Here is a 13619-nt window from a genome sequence, read left to right as displayed (position 1 = left end):
TGGGGAAGGGGTGAGGCTCTGCGGAAGCTAACAAGTGGGCTAAACTGCCCTTGTTTCACAGCAATAGGTGTAAGGAATGGCGGGCACCAACCAGGAGGGTGGCCTGCCACCTGGGCGACTTGCAATTGCCTACCTTCTGGTGTCCATGTTCCCAAAGCCTAGACAGACTCAGCAATGGGTGACATGCCACTGGTTACATTAATTAATTGCTTCCTTTCTTAGTGCGGGCTTTCCTATCCAGGTACTTTGATAAAACAGCCTGCAAGCCATGGCAAGCTCAGGTTGTGGTTAAAGGCACAGGGTATCCCATGATACCCTAAATCAACATTTCATGAGGCCCAGGTAGTCAGAGGTGGGGACAGTAAGTCAGCTTGAGTCTGCGGAGGCCCCTCAGAGTTTTCCTCTGTGTGTTCTAAAAGGTCCTTCTTCAGCTCAGGCTAAAGACTTGGCCCTGGTGGTGACTGGAGCTCTCATTCAGAAGCAGGCAGAGCACAGGGAGGCTCCTGACCTTTGAAATGTCAGGACGACTATGAGAACACAGGCTGAAATGTGTGGATTGTGAGTCAGAGAGGGGAACAGATCTGACCACTGGGCTTTACTTGGATAGCCGTCAAGTGTCCCCATCTACAAAATACAAAATTAAGAACAGCTCACCGTCCTGGAGGCTCTTGTTGGGTCTAACATAAAATAAGTATCTCCAGATGGGGTTGTTTTGGGCAGAGGATCTCCATGGTGATGCAGCTCCAAGGATGCTGTTAAAAATACAGGCTTCGTATGAGCCAGGGGCCATTATTAGCGCACGTTTATTTTGAAGGAACCATGACCACCTGAAGCAGAATATGGGTCTAAATTTTATTTCCAAGCTGACATGGCGCCTCTAATAAAGCTCGCTAAACGGTTCACCCTGTGTCCTCTCCTCCCTTTTAACACCACATTGCTGTCTATAACAGTTTAAAACTTGGATTCTGCCAAGTGCTTTGTAAAGTGCAGTGTGTCTGTCTCTCTGTGTTTGTCCTTTCTCCTCTTGACCACTTTACATACCGGAAGCTGGGTTGGGTCCAGATTTTAATCTTGTCTTAGCATGTTATGTTAAACCTCTCCATTTTGTGTCCGTACCTGAGGGGCTGGGGTGCTGATGGTTGCTAGCTTCTCACTGGGCATTCAAAGAGGTTCCTCTCCAGCTCTTGCTGATGTCTGGTAGCAGACAACAAGTTCGGTTTGTAATAGCTTTCTGTAGATGAATATCCAAGCTTTCGTTTAATTTAAACACTTGGGTACAAAAGTCAGCTCATTCCCTGATTCTTTCTCTAGTCTTTCGCAAAGCTTTAAGTCCCTGGAAACACGATGTGAAACCCTTAAGTCAGAGCTGAACCTTTTGTTTGCTTTGCAACACTGTTCACACAATCCCTAGGTGAGCCTGTTTCTAACAGAGGACAGCCAGCTTTGCAACATGTATCCTTGTATCTCTGAGTCCAAGGCTGTGAGTGAGCCTTAGGACCCAGGGATTTCTCTATGAAGTGTGGGACTCAGTGTTATTCACCTCCAGGTTCTGCAGGGCCTTGCAAATGGTGCTAGGGGGGACTTGTCTCATGACTGGATGAAGATGCTGATGTCATAATGCAAATCTTTTTAGACATTACATTCCTTTATGTATTACGGGTCAAGGTGTGCACCTGCGCCTTGACAAGCGTGTCAGCCAGAGGACAGCTGGCCAGGGTGGGGCTTTTCACTTCATCACTTGGGTCCTTGGGATTGGTGGGCAGTGCTCTTATTCCCAGACCAGCTCACTGGCTCTCAATTCTAATCTTGACAAGTACTTTGAAAATGATCTCCTGTTTAAACTTTCTTTCTTTCTTTCCTTCAGGGTGATTGTGGTGGCTCTGGCTGTGGAAAATGTGACTGTCATGGCGTGAAGGGACAAAAGGTGAGAGCACACACTTCATGATGCTATCCGAATGCTGCCCCTTCCCCTAAATCATAAGCCCAACTGTAGAATCAGCAGCTGGGGTCAACTTCCTTCCTGTTTTAACAATTTCCCCCAGAGCAGCCCAAGGGAAGCGAAGTGTTTAACAGTGTTCTGAGCATTGTTATTGCGGTACCAGGAGTTCTCCAGGGATCACTGTAATCAGGGACGCGCGCTCAGCATGGAGAGTCTGCATAGTCTCCTTATGTTGACTGTAGTGGAGCAAGTGGGCTGTGCTCTATCTGTTGATTCAATGGTACTTTTTGGAATTGATAGATAAGCACCAAATTCAGTGTATTTTTGAAAGAAAAAAGTTCCTATATGCCTTGAAGGCTTTCTGTTCAAATTGATATTTTTAAAAGAAGTTTTCATCTTTTACCTACTTGTCTAGATTTTTTTTTTATAAAAATGAGCACTTGTTTCTCAAATTTAAAATGACAGCTCTCTGAACAGGGTCTCTTCCTGCTTATTTAAGAATCATGAATCCAGGAAAAGATATATTTCTTGCTTCTTGGTGGGCCAAACTCTCCTTTTATTTTTTTAATATAATTTTATTGTTTGACATTTTCATCATGTATACAATGTAGCTTGATTATATGTGCCCCTAACGATCCTTTCCCATCATCCCTCAGACCACACTATGGAAGTCTGGTATTTAAAGTCAGGAGTCCTAAATGACACACAAATGTCTTCAATTCCCAAGGACCTCCCCCCCACCCCGATATTTTAAAATGTCCACACATTAAATTCATTTGGGTTTGTTGTTCTTAGAACTGGGATGGGAGAAACACACAGCTCAGAGAGGGTAGAGGCCTCCTGAGGGGCAAGGAATGTCAAAGCTGGAGAAAGGTGGTGATCAGTTTCTGAAGCATGCTTTCCAAAGTCCCCAAGGAACGCTGGACAGTGTCACACTGCCCAGTCCCTTCTGTGGACACTGGGGGACCGGAGCTGGCTTTGTACTGTATCAGGCACTGCCCAGTCCCTTCTGTGGACACTGGGGGACCGGAGCTAGCTTTGTGCTGTATCAGGCACTGCCCAGTCCCTTCTGTGGACACTGGAGGACCGGAGCTGGCTTTGTACTGTATCAGGCACTGCCCAGTCCCTTCTGTGGACACTGGAGGATTGGAGCTGGCTTTGTGCTGTATCAGGTTCTTGAGTTGCAGGTAGATCTGAATGCTGTCATCAAGCAATCCACACAATGCCAGCCCTTTGACTTTCAATGATCACCCTGAGTTACTATTATCCCCATTGCCTTGAAAACCCCTTTATACTCAAATTAGGTAACTGATTTGGCCTTGCATATAATGGCTTTGTGTCCTCCAGTGGATCTGTGGGATGCTATCTTAAACGGATAGGGCTTGCATGCTTGATTAGGATGGTTTTGCTTGATACGGATTCTCTCTGCTAGCCCTTGGGATGGTAAAGCCAGCCACCCCTGACATCTGCTTTATGCATGAGAGTTAAGCATTTGCACTTTGCTGGAATAGGGCTTGTTTAAGAAGTCTTTCTAATCACTTGGCCATGGCAGTCCTCATTTATATAAAACTACAACTGGAGCATGATTAGGATAACTTCCTGGGTGAAGTAGGATCAGGGCCACCCCATGTTCTTACAGCAGACCTATTTGGGTATAGGGTAGAATCTGGTGTCCACACATATGTGGGAAAACATGTTAATTTATGTTCATCCATCACTGGAAACTGCCCATGTCCTCTTGATGAACACTAATAGCAAAGCTTGGTCTTTCTGCCTTAGTGTTTCATGCAAAGGGCCTTCCTGCATTCCTGGGTGCACAGAGAGTATTAATTAAGCCGTGTGGGTATCTTGGATCTTCATAGAATGTTTTAACCCAGCGGTTACCCAGACCCTTGCTAAAGATGTGGGAGGAAACACATTACCCTGTCACTACTCATTACACTGTCTGTGATTCATGACCCCTCTCCACACGCTTGGTCTGTACCACAGAGATAACGTCATCACATAGAGTTCTCCCTCACACTGCTGTCTCTCTGTCTAACATGCATGTGGTATCAGATCTGAAAGGGTTGGAGATAGAGTCAGTCTGGAAGTAATTCTTCCGTTTCTAGCTTGAGAATCTGGGAAGCATTTGGCACAGCATTAGAAGCAGGCATGCACAGGAGATCTTTTCCCTTCGGGGTAGATGACTGGCTTGTGGCTTGACCAGCTGCTGAGCCCCCATGGATGTTTAACAGTCACCCAGATCCCCTGCTCGACTTAACAGATATCCTCACACAGACAGATACTAGGGCTAGGCTTAGGTGTGTCTGAGTGGAAAAGAAAAGGAGGGAGCTTCCTCTTCCATGTCTATACCAGCTCACATATGGTGATGAGCACTTTTTGAAACATGCTACTATGACGCTTATCTTACCGTGGAAGAAAACAGCTAGTGCAGATTCCACACTTGGTCCTATGATTTGAGTGTGATTTCTTCCCCGACACTCCATGGAGGTTCTTGTGCATTGAGGAATGTCTTACAGCCTCCCTCGTCTCTGCATACTCCGTTTGGGAAGCACATTGTTCTATTGTGATGAATAGAGATGCCCTTAGATATAGCTAAATATGTCTTGGAGTAGAGAATGAAGAACAACTGGATCTACCCACTCTTGGCAGCTGCTAATAGGAGCCCTGCTTGGTTTCACTCACAATGTCAGGTTGTTGAACATCTACAAGATGCCCTCTAAACCAACAGTGGTAAGAACCATATCTGGAGGACCCCCCCCCCCCCAGAACTCAACCTGTTCCCCAGGGTTGTGAGAAGCCCTTCTAGGTCTTGTTTTCAGAGTCAATGAGGCTGTCAGACTGTTAGCAAACAGACCACAGGGATTCCTGATGTGACAGGGAGCTGGACAGGTGAGCCCTTCGTTGCATTTCCTTCCCCTTGAGATAGGTTGTGAGAATCACACCTGCATTAATAGCATTCAGTCAATCTCAAGAAAGGCTTGTTGCTTCCACTGAGGGAATCAATTTAAGGTATAGCAAGAGATGCAGAGTCCCACCTCCCTCTTAGTGAGAATTCCCACAGGAAGCACTGGCACCCAGGTGACCTTCAAGGAGCTTCATAGCTTTGGTTAGAAGTCAGTGAGCCCTCCTTGCTTACCGGGCACAGTACCTCCTTGGCTTGTTGTGGTAGCAAATGTGGCCTTATCAACTACGTAGTCATGACTAAGCCTAAGACCACGGACACTAGCTTCTTCCAGCCCATGTGGAAGAGGTGTGGAGGCTGTCCCTATACATTCTGCAGGCTCCTTAGAGTCTGAGTAGGCTTGCCTGTCTGTCTGTGGGAGTGTGATTGGTTGGCTTGTGTTCGGTTGCACCTTTTCTGGTTGCTAAGAGTATAGGCTTAAATCCCATGTTAAAGACATGCTGAGCAGGAGCAAAGGCCTGTCCACAAGGAGTGTTTGGTCATCACAGCCGATCCTAAGAAGAGAGGTGGAATTTTCCAGCCTTTCAAATCTAGGTACTGCTTTACACTGCCTGTCCCTCATCCCTGCAGGTTCATGCCTCCTGTCTCAGAACCGGAAATTCTCTGATTCCGAGAGCGTCGTGGCTTACATTCTAGTCATTCTTGGCTGTGCTGTGATGAGCGCTAAGGATGCCTCAGGCCATAACATCACTTTTAAGATGCAGGACTTTACCCTCTCTGCATCACAGACTGCCTTCTTAGTCATCAGTAGGTCTGAGGTGACATTCTCTCCCAAGGCAAGGATTGTACGTTTTTTGGTATCTTTGGAGATTTCAGTAATCTTCCATTTACAAATGCATTCATTTTGTTGATTTTTTTTTAAATAGAAAACACTTTGGTCATGATTTTATTGTGAAATACAAATATATGAGCATGCTGTTTTTATATATTCTGCCTAACCTACGGATTAGTGGCTCTCTTTTTATTCCTTGCCATTCTCTGGGTCTGTGTATAATTGCATAAATTGAGACCCTGAAGGATGACAGGACAAGATTATATTTTAATAAATCCATTTTCTTATTCTCAATGTACGAGGTATATAAAATCAAACTGCACAAAAGAGATTCCACTGCTCACCGTAGGATTGTAAAGGACTTTCTTACTAGGCAAAGGTCAGTGGGTGCCCCGAGTCTCTAAGGCTGTTCCTAGCATTTTTGAGCCTGGTGCTACATCTTGCTGTTGTCAGGGTTCTGAAAAGTCTGGAGAGACTGAGTGGTACTCTGTCTAGTTTTGTGGTCCTCGGCTGCCTTTCGGATGTGAGCACCTGTCCTTTGTTTGGTTTGGGTAGATTGTGAAGGCACCCTTTTGAGAAACAGGAGTGAAGTACAGATTCTTGCTGCAGGTGGAACCCTTTCCCATCAGTTAGCCCCAGGGAACCTGCTGGGTGTGGCCCAGCATGAGCACTCACCTCGCACCAGGAGGCAGCAGGCAGGGAGCTTTTGTTTGCTGCCCTTGACTCTGGTGTGGCTTCCTCCGTCTCCCAAGGAGTGGCTTTGATCAAGTCACTTAGGCTAGTCGCTCAGATGAGCATGTACTCGGAGCTAGTGTGAAACCCCAAATCCCACTAATGCTCCAGGGTGCCGGGCACACCTGACAGGGCAGCGGGGCCAGTATTTTTCAGAGTTGAGATAAATATGAGGACCATTTGCTTGCTGGCTCAACACCCGACAGGTCCATAGACTGCAGACCAGCCTCACACCTGGCTGCACTCCTCCGTTCTGACAGAGATGGAGACCAAGTGACCAGCTGGCAGCTCCCAGGACTCAGACTGAGAGATGGATGTCAGCCACAGCAGGGCTGGGGTGGGCTTTGACGTTTCTGCTGGAGGAAGTCTGAGCTGCACTTGGGAGGCCTTTCTGGAAGCACAAACCACCTGCTTCTACCCCGCCTTTTATTCTGTTGCCCATTTCCAAAATCATCACCCTGTGATTTTCAGAAGAACCCACCTCCTGTACTTGATGTCCCAACTTTCTCAAACACTCAGTGTTCTGGGGCTAACTGCTTTTCCTGTAGTGCATTTCCTTCCAAGTTCTGCCCAGGCTACCCCACCTCCCTTCCTTGCCAACAATCCTTAGTCAGGTCTCACTACAGGGTGTTCTGTATGAAATGTTACTGCATTTCTGAGAAGGCAGGGCTCCAGGGCCCGGTTGTGTCTGGCTGTAGCTTTCTAGGCCGTGCATGTTTGTCTGTGGGCTCTGGGGATGCTCTCTTCCCGTTTGGTGGTGATGTGGGCCAGCATACCCTTGTCCTTTTCCATGTGTATCTGCTGTCTTGTCATGCCAAGATTTTTCCCAGATGTTCCTATTTCCCATTTCCTCACACTGCGCTATGAATCATCCTCTGGCTCCCTGATCGTGAGAATCGGCATGGATTCTCACAGTCACCTACTTTTGTCTCTTATTTTTGGATAGAATTTTAAAAGAATTTTACAAGAATTGTCAGAACCCAGGACACATTCACAGTTTGCCACAGGGAAGCCACTAAGAGGGATCCCTGCCCATGTGGCTATGTCTCAGTCTGCACACTGTGTCCTGTTGTGTCTCCCTGGGGTATCAGTACCCTTTGAGGGACCCGGAGCTGCCTCTGCCCCTGGAACTGCTCACATTCATCTGTCTAGATCCCAACATTAGCTCCACGTGCCCCTTGGCTGTTAGACTCTGGGGTAGCTCTCCACCGCTCTCCACTTGCAGCGGTTTGGAACATAGCTCCTCTAGCACAGCTTGGAACACAGCAAGTGGGTTTGGTTCCCATGTTCAGAAACAGCAGTAGGGAATTTAGTGCCTTGAAATTAGGTCCAGAGGTTGGCTCATGACTCTGGCTAAGATGTCCATGGCCCTGAGCATGATATATAGCTCTGGATCTGTAATGTTCAGCTTTGATTGGAAGTGGATTTTCCTGGAAGATTGGCCATGGAATTCAGCTAGTCCACAGTAGGGTCCCATCCTGTGGCTTTAACAGCCTGGTATTTTACACGAGACCATGCTGCATCAGTGAGGCAGGCATTGGCAGTTCACAGCCAGCATGACAATATTTTTTTTTGTAGCAGTGAACCCAACGTAACATTGGCTGTCAGGAAAAGTGCTTTTGAAGAGGACAAAAGGCCATTGTGTGTTTTAATTAAAGATCAAAGACTTACCCTAAGCCCTGACAAATGAAAACTTTGCCTCTGGATTTCCCTGTTGCCTGTTGGTTGCTGTCAGGAGTACACAGCATATACTTCCAGGCAGCAGTCGGCAGATAATGAGGATGGAGTGTGAGCATTGGGGGCTAAACCCTCAGATGACATCAACAGAGCCCTGGATCCTTGTGAAGTGGTTGGAGCACAGTGGGCAGTTAAACAAAGGGAGAATCAGAGTTAATGAGTATACCAGATGGCTTTGGGGAAGTGGCCCCTTGTGTTATATTTTCCCCATTTGGCAAACCCATTATGATGTCAAAGGGACATCTCAACTCCATGTCCGTGTATAGTTTAGCATGCTTCCTGGCTAATTAGACAATTTTTATAATGGTAATATGCAATGATTCTCAACCTTCCTAATGCTGTGACCCTTGAATACAGTCTTTCATGTGGTGGTGATCTCCAACCATACATTATTTTATTGTTATGGCATAAATGTAATTTTGTGCTACTGTTAAGAATCATAATATAAATATCTGATATGCTACCGCATATGTGAAAAGGTTGTTTGACTCCTGAAAGGTCACGACCCTCAGGTTGAGAACTGTTACATGGCTTCACGTTAAATCCATTCAACTTCTTCCCATGAGGTTCAGGTGAGAGAAGGGGGTGTTTGAGGGGTGATCTCTAGGGTACTGCAGTGAAACCATCCCTTCACTGGGGCATCAAGCTGCTCAGTGGGGTCCCCCAGTTCGTCCTGCCGATAGACCCTCAGTGGGGTCCCCCAGTTCATCCTGCCGATAGACCCTTCTGTTAATAGAGAAAGGATGCTTTTAGAAATGGCTGCCAGCTGGGACTTTCTCATGTATTTCCTGGGATCATAAAGGCCTGCCCGCTGTCCTACTGAAGCGTTTTTACATCTAGAGGTCAGCTCATGGCTCTGGGTGAGAGGTTCATTGCTTTTGAGGTGATGCGAATTCCAGGGTCTAAATTACCCAGCTCCAGAATTAGTTTGGAAAAGGTTTGCTCTGGAAGCTTGACAAAGGGATTACATGGCCACAGGAACCCCCCCCCCCCCAGCTAGGTTTCTAAGCACTTCAGTACTGTCTTTCTCTCCTGTGTGGGCTCTCTGTGCTCCCAAGTCACCGGAAGGCTTTGGTAGTGGCTACTCAGGCAGGCAGCCCTTACCACATAACCACAGTGCAGCAATGTGGCGAGCTGGGCACTCCATTCAGGCTGAGGAGAGCAGAAGCAAGACCCTTAAAACTGTGGTGTGCTCCACTGCACTTGAATGGCCTCTGAACTTTACTTCCCTACTGCACCCCAAGTTTACCCTCAGTGGACAAAGGTGCATTTTCATGATGGGACCTTGTTTGAAAGCAGCGAAGTCTTGTCCCACCATGCTGTGGTACTCTGATCTAATCAGGTGTTCATTTTTATGGATGGAAAGAAGGGTCCGGAAGATTCCTAGCCCTAGACTGGTTCTTACCCAGAATGCCAGGATATTTTCTCTAGAACCTTTCCTGATGTTCTGAGGAATCTTATAAACAACCATGATTCATCCCTATGGGTGATTCAGGCGTGTTCTCCACTCTTCCTCCTGCTGATAAGGTTTTAGAGCCCCAGGGGGTTGGTGTCTTGTTCAGAGGTCCTTGGTGGAGAGGGCCACATTGTCCATTCCTGGACCACACACAGTGTCAAGAACAGACTGGTGTAGGCTGTGTCACCTCAGCCTGGATCTGCAGGGCACCCTCCTCCAGGCCTCCCTCTTCCCGGTCTTCCCATTCTGCCTTAGAGAGGAGCCACTCACTTCTTCCAGAGACAAGGAGGGCAAGTTCATTGAGTATCTTGCCTCCCAGGGCAGAAGCAATATACAGTTGAGGGGACTTCCAGCTGATTATAACATTGTTTAACCTCTGATTGAGGTTAAAATAACGTTTTTTTCTTTTTCCTGGGTTTTCAATTGCTTGCCTCTATGGAGGAGCAACATACTTTGGGGCCCCTTTGGTTGCAAGGCCTGATGATAGCAGCTGGACCCGAGATGATGTTGATCCAAAGAGAATTTTGCAGGCTTGTTTTCTGGGCCCCAGACCATCTCTTTACCTTTCTTTGTGAAATTCTCTCACGTTCCTCCCTGAGTCACTAGTCCTTTTCCAGAATTCTCTCCCCACCGCCTCTTTGTCTGCTCACAGCACAGGCTTCCCCGATCTAGGGTGAGCTCCAGATCTGTGAGCCAGAGGTACAAATCAGTCCTGGGATGTGAAGATCAGACAAGGGGATCAGGGACCCTGATATTTTACATATAGTACTAGGATGGCTTTCTTTGTCTTAGCCTGTAATAAAACACCCCAGACTAAGTGACTTAAAATGGAACTCTGAAGGTAGGAAGTCTGAGGTCATGGACTCCTTGTCTGATAATGGCCCACTTCCTCTCAGGCGGGTGTTCCCGCCCTGCCCCTTCTTCACACCACCACCTGGGGACTAGAACTCAAGTCATGAATCCTGCGTTCAGATATAAGGTCCACCTGGGGAGGAAGACATGCCTGTCTTTACTGCACCTATCCCCTCAGGTGGACAGTGCTGGGCAGCTGTTCTCCCAGATGTTCATGCGGTCCTCTCCGTCTAACACATTCCTTCCTGGTGATGCTCACAGGAGAGACGTCTGACTTTGTGTCTTCCAGCAATGCCGGAGACTTCAGCACAGGCCTGCTAGTGTTTTATCAGCCAGAGTTGGAATGTGGTGGCTTGCAGGACACTGAGCTGATTTGAGGTCAGCCACGATGGTGACTTTTCTAAGTAGACGTTTCCTCAGGGTCAAATGCTTTTCCAGTGATTGTGTTCTGGGAAAAGGGCCCTGTGATTCAGCAGAATTTAGCAGAGGGCCTCCATCACTTATTTCTCTTGCAAGCTCTGAAGTGAAATGTCTGAGACGCTGATGCCCATGGGCTTTCTCCCCTTTGGCTCTTGTCATGCCTGATGAGGGGGCTGTCCTGTTTTCTATTTCATAATCTACTTAAGTCTCCATGTCTTATCTCCCAAATATTTTTCCTAGGACATGGGAAGTGGCTAAGATTTGAAGGAACTATTTAAATCTAGCCTGACTTCCTCCAGTGGCTTTTCTGATTGTTGTCCCTCATCAAGAGGCACTTTGTCAGAGGTTTCTTTGATTTTACTGTTAGATAAGGATCAGGAACTGAAGAGGAGGGATGGCTTCTAGCTCTTGAGCATGGAACCGGGCACAGCCACTTCCCTTTCCTAGTGACCCAGGAGTCTGTGGGTGCCTGTTCTCAGCCCACTGTGTATCTTTCATTTGTTTATCCCTGTCTGGAACTGTGCACACGCCTTCTCTAGGGCAGGACTCTCTCAATGGCCCAGACAGAGAGAAGGTGGGGGAAGATAGACAGACAGACAGATAGAGAGATAGAGACAGATAAATAGATAGGTAGAGATAGAGATAGATAGATCAGCAGATAGGTAAATAGAGATAGAGATAGATAGACAGAAAGACAGACAGACGTACAGATAGAGTTAGCTACAGCTGATGCCTGACAGGGTCTAGGCTTCTAGACAGCTTGTATTTCGGACCTTATGCATACTGTCCATTGCTTTAAGCAACATGAGCACCCACTGCAGGTTAAATCGGCTTTCTAAGGGCATTAGTTTGCACAGTGACAGATGCAGCACACACTCAGGGACACTCTGTTCTCTGTCCAGCGATTTACTCCTGAAGTTATCACAGCGAGGCACTTAATCACACAATTTCTTAAGTAGCCATTCAAGGACAAGGTGGGTGAGCTTGCTGTTTCTCTATGCTCAGCTGTAGCTGTGGGGGCCTCTAAGGACTCTGTGCAGGATGGACAGGCCTCTGTTGGTTTGGAGTTCTCTGTGTGAACAACTGTACACCCGGGAGACATGAGGAGTCATTGGGTGCCTGGCCTATGAGACTCCTTCCAAGCTTGGTGCCTTGGAGTGAGCACGGTACTGGTAAGCCTCAGTGCTCTGTGCCAGCTTCCATCCCTTCCCTCCCTGTCTCTCACACAGCTGTACTTGGTCATCTGCCCTCTAATCTTTTGCTGTTGTTGTTATTGTTAAAATAGCAAATTACATGGGAGAATGTTGTGTTTTTATATACTGTACCATCTATACTCAATTTCGTGGGAAAGTTACTGCCTCATAGTTAGCAAACGGTAATGAAATTTGTTTCCGCATCTTGGTTCTGAGCCAAGGAGCTTAACATTTTAATCTATCGGTATTAAGCAATTAAGAACATAAAAGCAGGAAGCGATACCATAAATTTAGTATGACTTTACAGACCTCTATGAAATAGGCCCTAGTAAAAATGGCATAAAGAGTAAATCTAAGTTATTATGACGACGGTGGTTTAAATAATTGGATCACAGCCTGGCTTCAAGTATGCCTCACTTGAGCTTCTAAAAACATGTGTGTCCATTTTGAGCTGCACTGAAATGGCCAGCTGAGGAAAACCGTTTAGACACCGAGGCCTCTCCTCACGGAGCTGTAGTCTACAGGATCCCGCCATCTTCCTCTATGCTTACATTTAAATCAAGATTTTTTTTTTTTGACCCACAAACAAGATGATACAGAAGCTCAGCTTCTTGCTTTGTTTCTTTGTTTGGGTGGTTGTGCTTTGAAGGAGCTGTGATGTTTAGTGAAAACAGGCTAAATTCCCTGTGTGTGCTGGCTAGGGTCCACTAGATAGTGGCTTCCCACGGTTATGAGGTTGGTCTCTGTGAATTCCCAAGCTCTGCCAAGGCAATCCTGTATTAATGGATAGGGTCTCTCTCTCTCTCTCTCTCTCTCTCTCTCTCTCTCCCCCCCCCATTTGGAGAGGCTCTTTTATGCAGTTAATGGGGTTTGAAACTGCACTGGATCCCAGGGGAAGATGGACCGAGTGCTGATAATTACCTGATAGCTTGGTGAGGAAGGGATGTTAAGGATGGGCACTAAGTGTGTGTGCCACCAGGACCGTGTGGGCTGCCACTTGAGTCCTGAGGCCTCATTAGAGGATGCGTTGGCATGGGGTGGCCCTACAAACAGGAAGTAACTGATCCTTGATCAGAGTTGACCCTCGGGCTGCTGCTGCCTCTTTCATCACTGGAAAACGGACTTTTGGAGAATGGTTGGTATTGGAGCCGAGACCAGACTTCTGATTCCTGTTGAAGTTCTTTCCCCATTAGAGCAAGTAATGAGGAAAACCAAGTCAGACGTCCCGGGGCCTATTCACTGAGGCAGACCAAGTCAGACTTCCCGGGGCCTATTCACTGAGGCAGACACCCGCCCTTGTCAGCCATGGTTGGAAAGCTAGGCTCTTAATCTGCATCTTTTGCTTTATTTATTTTTTCATTTTTCTAGTAAGCATTTTATATGTCCTAATTTAGTTTTGAGGATACCTGGCAAAGTCCCTCACGTTTAAGTTTGAAGACTGTCTTATATGCTTATATTATCAGTTATAGGTGTTATTCTCAGGGTCTTCTCTATTCTCTCCTCCTCCCCTCTCCTCCTCCCTGTCTCTCCTCCTCCCCGTCTCTCCTCCT

General features: G+C 46.9%; 1 protein-coding gene across 1 annotated transcript in view; it reads left to right on the top strand.

Moving 5' to 3' along the window:
• The window catches only part of Col4a1 (collagen type IV alpha 1 chain), a 119734-nt gene that overhangs the window by 45552 nt on the left and 60563 nt on the right, over positions 1–13619 (top strand). The window contains exon 2 of the mRNA XM_031339027.1: positions 1865–1924. Within this exon, the coding sequence (XP_031194887.1) occupies positions 1865–1924 (60 nt within the window). The remainder of the gene's footprint in view (positions 1–1864; positions 1925–13619) is intronic.

The sequence above is a fragment of the Mastomys coucha genome, unplaced genomic scaffold, assembly GCF_008632895.1.
Source record: "Mastomys coucha isolate ucsf_1 unplaced genomic scaffold, UCSF_Mcou_1 pScaffold22, whole genome shotgun sequence".
NCBI lineage: Eukaryota > Metazoa > Chordata > Mammalia > Rodentia > Muridae > Mastomys > Mastomys coucha.
Note: the sequence above shows the minus strand (reverse complement) of the source record. Positions and strands in the feature narration are given on the sequence as shown.